At 37.1% G+C, this 6,918-nt stretch overlaps 1 protein-coding gene across 1 annotated transcript; it reads right to left on the bottom strand.

Annotated features, from left to right (window-relative positions):
* Nucleotides 1-4,292: 4,292 nt before the first annotated feature.
* Nucleotides 4,293-5,522, bottom strand: LOC112102242 (keratin, type I cytoskeletal 24-like). Its single transcript, XM_024193403.2, has 2 exons — nt 5,079-5,522; nt 4,293-4,379 (listed from the first exon to the last, which is right to left on the bottom strand). Exons 1-2 carry the CDS (start codon nt 5,520-5,522, stop codon nt 4,293-4,295), a joined length of 531 nt encoding a protein of 176 aa, XP_024049171.2.
* Between the last annotated feature and the right edge of the window lie 1,396 nt (nt 5,523-6,918).

The raw sequence follows: 6,918 nt of genomic DNA, 5'->3' as shown, positions 1-6,918 counted from the left end.
CCCTGGTGTATGTGTTGGGGGGACTGTGTGAGAGAGACGTGTGTTTGTGAGAGAGAGAGAGAGAGACACACACACACAATGTGTGTTGTGTTGAGGGGAGTGTCTGTGTGTGTGCCTGAGTGATTGTTGAGCACACTCTCTTCAAGAAAGCACTCCGGATCAGGCACCTGAAGGCTTGTTGAGACACAAGCAGCTGCTGCCAGACCCAGAGAGGCAGCAGCGCACACAGATTCTCCCTGTCCCGTCACCCCAGCTCAGTCAAACCAATGGTCCATCTAGCCCAGTGTCCTGTCTTCCAAAAGTGACTGGTGCCAGATGTTTCAGAGGCAATGAACAGAGTAGCAATTATTGAATGATCCATCCCCTGTTGTCCAGTCCCAGCTTCTGGCAGTTGGAGGCATATGGAACCCTAGAGCATGGGGTTGCCTCCTAGACCATCTTGCTGATAGCCATTGATGGACCTATCTTCCACAAATTTATCTAATTCTTTTTTGAACCCAGTTATACTTTAGGCCTTCACAACATCCCCTGACAACTAGTTCCACAGGTTGATTGTGCATTCTGTGAAAGAAGTACTTCCTTTCGTTTGTTCTAGACCTTCTGCCTATTAATTTCATTAGTTGACCTCTGGTTCTTGTTATGAGAACCTTCTCCACAACATTCATGACTTTATAGACTTCTATCATATCCCCCCTTAGTCGTCTCTTTTCTGAGCTGAACAGTCCCAATCTTTTAACTTCTCCTCATACAGAAGTTATTCCATACCCCTAATAATTTTTGTTGCCCTTCTCTGTACTTTTTCTAATTCTAATACATCTTTTTTGAGATGGAGTGATCAGAACTGCAAGCAGTGTTCAAGGTATGGGCGTAACAGATTTATATAGTGACATTATATTATTTTCTGTCTTCTTATCTATCCCTTTCCTAACGCTGTTAGCTTTTTAAACTGTTGCTGCACATTGAGAGGATGTTTTCACAGAATTATCCACAATGACTCCAAGATCTTTTTTTTGAGTGGTAACAGCTACTTTACACCCTATCATTTTATATGTATAGTTGGGATTATGTTCTCCAATGTGCATTATTTTTCACTTATCAACACTGGATTTCATCTGCCATTGTGTTGCCCAGTCACCCAGTTTTGTGAGATCCCTTTTGTAATTTATTGCAATCTGTTTTGGATTTAATTATTTTGAGTAATTGTGTATCATCTGAAAATGTTGCCATCTTACTATTTACCCCCTTTTCCAGATCATTTATGAATATATTGAATTTATGATAATCTGATAGCCATATCATAACAGATGATAAAATAATAGCTCCTAGTTCCAAGTGATTGAAAATAATGTAGACTGACACTTTGGTCTCAGGCATTTGAATAATGAATTACTCAGATAGCTGTGTCTTACTGTGTGTTAAACTACTGCACTAACAGTATTTCTTTTCAACAGTGTCATCAAAGAACCTTGGGAGTAAGCTGCTTCATGAAAAGTAATTTACACCCTCTCTCATCCCCTTTCCCCCCTTGATCTGTGGGTGGGGCAGTGCTCTGAAGTAAATGATAATGTAATGCACAATCTTGTAGTGAAATGGCAAAAATTGTTGAAATCCTGCTATGACAATTACTTTCTAAAACAGGCATTGGCTAAATGAAAAAGATGTCACATCTACACAAAGTGTTTCTTTCTCTAAATATATCATTTAACTGCATTCCTACTCTTGGTTCTCCACACAGGATAGGCCAGAGCATCTTTCAGATCAATCAAAACATTGCATCCCAATTCTTTTCTGACCATGGTTAGCTAGAGAGCTCCCCATTGGAATTGCAGCCGGTTGCAGCTGTCTTTCACCCTTATAGACCTTGGCTTTGGAAAATATTTCTATATATCTTGATTAGTTTGCCATCTTCTTCAGTGCCCAAGGGTGGCTTCTTGCAGCAGCAGTTTTCTTTGATGTTTTTAGCTGCATAGCCAAAGTAATCTGTGAGTTGTTGGCTCTTCTAGGAAGCGAGGGTGTTTTTGGACATCATGGTTCATGTGCATCAATCATTTTGTAGTGTGAGGGGGAACATCTAGTTTAAAAGGAGAACATTATGTACTGCAAAAAGTGTGCAGGTAGTGTATTTTCTTTATTTTTTATTTAGTTAGCATTAAATTTCTTTTTTCTTTCTTTTTGCCATTCCTGTTTAGAGAACATCTTCCTGGCAAGGCATAGAAATTTCTGACAGCAAAAGGTAAGTGTGAACATTTATTTCTTTGCTGTTTTTTATATCCCTTTGAATTCTAGTAACTTTGAATGCTTACATTAAATTACTGATGTTGCCTTTTACTTAGTTTTGTACTCTGGATATTTTGAGTAAATTTTTTTGCACTAAGCAACAGAGAGTCCTGTGGCACCTTTAAGACTAACAGATGTATTGGAGCATAAGCTTTCATGGGTCAATGCCCACTTCGTCGGATGCAACTGTGTGGGCTAAAAATAGTGTCATGGTAGTTGCTAGCTGCTCTGGTCAAATAGTCGTCATTGGTGCCTTTTGTTGCTGCTTTCTAAGAGTACGATAACTGACTTTTGAGTGTAGCTGGTGGTGTTGTAGTTGCTGCATACCACACAAGTTTATACTAATATTTCTTCTGATGTCATAGTGATTGTTTTGATGATAGTGTCCAGTTTAGGAAATAATGTAAATGTAGATACACTGCAAAAATTATTCAATAGAACAACAGCAAATAAACTACACTCTAAGTTACTGTGTTTTGATTTTTACAGCAACCATAATTCTGCTTTTGTGTGTATATATGGTATTTCTTATTCCTTTATATTGGGTAATATTTACACCTGAATACATGTAAATTTGGGGGAAGGGAGATGAGAAGTGGTACATTTTCCCCATCAAAAGGGAGATACTGGTAAGAGTGGGAAAGAGATTATGGCCTCAGGTTTCTCGCATATGAAAATGAGATGTTGGGAGTGGAAGAGGAAGACCATGAGTGATGGCCTCCATTATTAGGAGGTGCTATTCAGAGTAAACTTCCCTCTTGAAGAATTCTTGTCTGAAGAGGGTCAAGGTGGGATTTGGGTCTGTACCCTTGAAGATAATCGAAGGTGATGGTGAAGGGTAGTGGAGTTGATGGAGTTAATTCTAGCATTGGATGCTGCTGCAAGCTGCTGTTACTGTGTTTGTGTGGTGAACACGATAGAGGGATATCATTCTAGAAGTGGCCTCATAAAATGTGGGTAAACATTCATAATCTATATGCTTATCAGAACTGAGACTAAATTCTAAATATTTTGAGTTTCTCTCTCTGTGGGTATTAATAAGTGAGGTGCAGAGTTTCACAGTTTAATGTAACTATAGCTGTGACCAAATATATAACTTGTAATAGTAAAAAAGTTTATTGAAATAGACTAGCGAATAAAATTAGAATATCAGAATATACTTTTTGGTTTTCATTAAAGAATATTTTCCAATTAAGTAGAAAAAAATGAGAAACTCTTGGTGTAATTCTGATTTTAAAAATAGAAATTATTCCTCAGGCCACTCAGGATGCTGCACTTGTTTGGGAGATTTCCTCCTTTCTTGACTCTTGGTTTTGACACCTGTAAAAGGATCATCTGTGCAATCTTGATGCTGTTTATTTAGTTGTTTTTTCTTCACAAAGTCACAAGGGAATATATTTTCACGGTGGAATATAAATCCCTATCAGAATAATTATACAAGCAACAAAGGTGTATTGTATTTTTAATTATGAAAACTGGTGTGACAACTGTTACATATCTTGGCAATTTAAATCAGTGGGCTTACTCACTGAATAAGGTACTTCTCAGTGTGAATAAGGTTGGCAGAATCTGTCCCTTAAGTCTAGACATAAGTTTAGATAATTTGAGTAAAAAATATTTATTTTCATCTCTTTTGCTAATTTGTAAGCTCTGGAAAATGCATGCAATCAAAATTTCCATTGACTGAAAGATTGGGTTGATGGCCATTGGACATTAGTTTTACAATCTAAATCCCTCTACAATTATATTATTTTTATAAAGCACCAAATGTGCACTAAAGTCTGAGTTATACATTGTATTACACAACAAGTAATTTAAAAATATTTTCACAATATGACATTTTTACAGAGATGTTAATCAGTGCTGGAATCTGTCAAAAGATTTAAGAATTATATTTGGAACAGTGTCTCCTTCAAATGCAAAAGTGGGAATGTTGAAAGGTTCTAGTACAGTGGTCTGATAGTAGTAACTTTTGCATGATTTTAGCAATACATGTCCAGTATAATTAATTCAACTTACTTCACTCTGAAGTCATCAGCAGCCAGCCTGGCATTGTCAATTTGCAGAATGATCCTGGCATTGTCAACAGTTGCAGCAACGATCTAAAAAACAGCAGGAGGTACTGAGCAATACGTTATTTCTTGGACTCACTTAAGTTTGCCAGGTTTACTTGTGTCTCATGCTTTGGATGAACTTAATCAAAGTCAATGGAGAAAAAATTTAAGTAGTTCAAAAACTGATATCTGATACTTACATGAATAACTAACATGATAAAATATTTGCTTATCTTGGTCAGTTCAATATTTTAGAAATATTTTCTCATTTGTCCACATTCTCCTCTGTTACTCCATTCATGCTTATTCTCACTTTTCTTTTTCCATATCCCTTTGCAATAGTTGATGCACACCTGGTGCTAAGTTCACTTCATACCCCCTCTAAAATAAAGCCACATTAGGACAATGTTTGACACAATGATCTCTTTCTCGTAGTTTCCTTTCTGGCAGTCTTTTCAGCTCTACTTTTGGGGATTTGTGAATATCTCCTGGGTTATGTCAGTGAACTTCTGCTGATTTTCTTAAACTTGATCTTCATTATGAACCTATTGAGCACATTCAGGTCCCTGGAGCCCAATCCTGCTGCAAATGAAATTGTCAACTTATTTATAATGTAGGCTTGACATTTGACATTAGTATTACAATTCAGTCAGGTACATAGTTAACATTTTACTTTTCAGAATAAGACAATAATTAAATGCATTATTTAATCCCAATAACAAATTATTTAAAAATATAATTTCTTACTTGATTTCCAAGGTTTTCAATAATAGCATAGTATTTACTGTAGTTGCGAGGTCCTCCATCAGTATGTGGTCCAAATTTCTCATACCAGTCCTTGATTTTGTGTTCAAGCTCTGTATTTGCCTCTTCCAGAGCATTTACTTTGCCCAGGTAGGAGGCCAAACGGTCATTAAGGTTCTGCAAGGTTTCCTTTTCACTACCTGAGAGAAGTCCACCATCTCCGCCTGTAGCACCAACAGCACCATAACCGAAGTTATAAAAGGACCCACCTGCGCCACTTCCAATGCCACACCATCCAGAACCAGCACCCCAGCCTCCCCCAGACCCATACATTACCACTCCAGAACCTCCACCCAAGCAACACACTCCACCACTAGGTATTTTTATAGATGCACCACCACTGCAGCAGGAGGAATTTTGCCTAGATCCAAGACCAAAGTAAGACATGGTGCTGAAGTAAAAGCTAAGCTTTGACAGTGCAGAAATGTAGCTCAAGGACAGACTGCACTATAAGGACAATATCAACCTTTTATATACACATTTGTAAGGGTGTGTTCTTTTGGAACATACTTTTCTTAAGTGCATTGTTCTATGTATAATTTACCATTTCTAGCTATTTCATAGCTGCATGACTGGTGGTTATTAATAGCTAACCCCGATATTCCTGTTTGTTTATTTTCCCTCAGGACATTTGTGATGTCAAAATTGAAAATGTGTGTACCAAAACTTTCATTACATTACATGTTTTCAACAAGATTGTATCATTTTTCTCTTTCCCCAGTACAAACATATTTTCTTTTGTTCCTACCCTTTCTCTAGTTTTGCACATACATTTGCAACACATTTACTCTTTTATGACAGGAGGGAGTGCAAACAGCTTTCTTCTTGGCTGGTTTGTGTTCATTGTATTTCCTCACCCAGGGTGTTGCAGTAATAGCTATGTAGTTTATGTTATATCTGGAGTGCATCTTCACGTTGTTTTCTGACGTACTTGTCTTCTTTTGTGAAGCTTTAGAAAACAATTTTGTTATGTCAGTTTCTTTGACTAGTTGGAAGTACCACAACACAGGGTTATCTACAATCAGAACATGGATTATATTCATTTAAATGTTTGCCTCCACATTGTCCAGAACCCAGAAGGATAACAGCATGATTCAACAAGCAGTTATTATGCCTGGAAGTTTGAAGAGTCTCTGCTTCAGCAGATAAGAGCATTGGCATTTAACTGAGATATGGATAGTTTGACCACTACTTTTCTCCATCTGTTGATACAGAGTTCGTGCCCTACAATAGAAACAGTTCCTGAAGGGAAAGTAGTGTTTTTATTTGCATGCATTGACTAAAAGAGAGGGACATTGTTCTATGACAAATAGCTGGTGTACAAACTTGTTAGGAGAAGCAACTAGAAATAGTCATCAAAAAGAAAATGTGAATAATCTTTCAGAAAAAAAAGATTGATGTACCTAGAAAAAAGTGTGATACACCTGAACAGTCAACCTTTGCTTGGGTCTGCTTATGAGAAAAGAGCACACAGTCTTTACTCAGTGTTTAGCTGCTGTGTATTGCAGACTAGATAACCCATATCATTTTTAGATTACTTGGTAGTACAGATATGTATTCAGCAAAAATCCTGAAAATTTGTGAAACTTGAAACTTGTCTCAACCTTTCCAAGGTAATGTATTTAAAACATAAAATGTTAGCTTTACCACAATTAATAAAAAAAGATTTACTACTTTTTTATGTTTACTGAAAGAAAATGTAGTTACTAACAGATCAAACATATACGGGATGTCACTGTTGGCCAAATAGGGCCCGTTTCCCCCCGGAGCTTACCTAATTACA

This window comes from Terrapene carolina, unplaced genomic scaffold (assembly GCF_002925995.2).
Source record: "Terrapene carolina triunguis isolate 2854851 unplaced genomic scaffold, T_m_triunguis-2.0 Scaffold193, whole genome shotgun sequence".
NCBI lineage: Eukaryota > Metazoa > Chordata > Testudines > Emydidae > Terrapene > Terrapene triunguis.
The sequence above is the reverse complement of the archived record's forward strand: the minus strand, read 5'-3'. Positions and strand labels throughout refer to the sequence as shown.

Bases quoted from the DNA above. Each gene is read 5' to 3' on its own strand.
- LOC112102242 (XM_024193403.2), bottom strand. From the start codon at position 5,522: ATGTCTTACTTTGGTCTTGGATCTAGGCAAAATTCCTCCTGCTGCAGT. The intron at 4,380-5,078 runs GTAAGAAATTAT...GCTGTTTTTTAG, and splicing joins TTGAAAACCTTGGAAATCAA to ATCGTTGCTGCAACTGTTGA.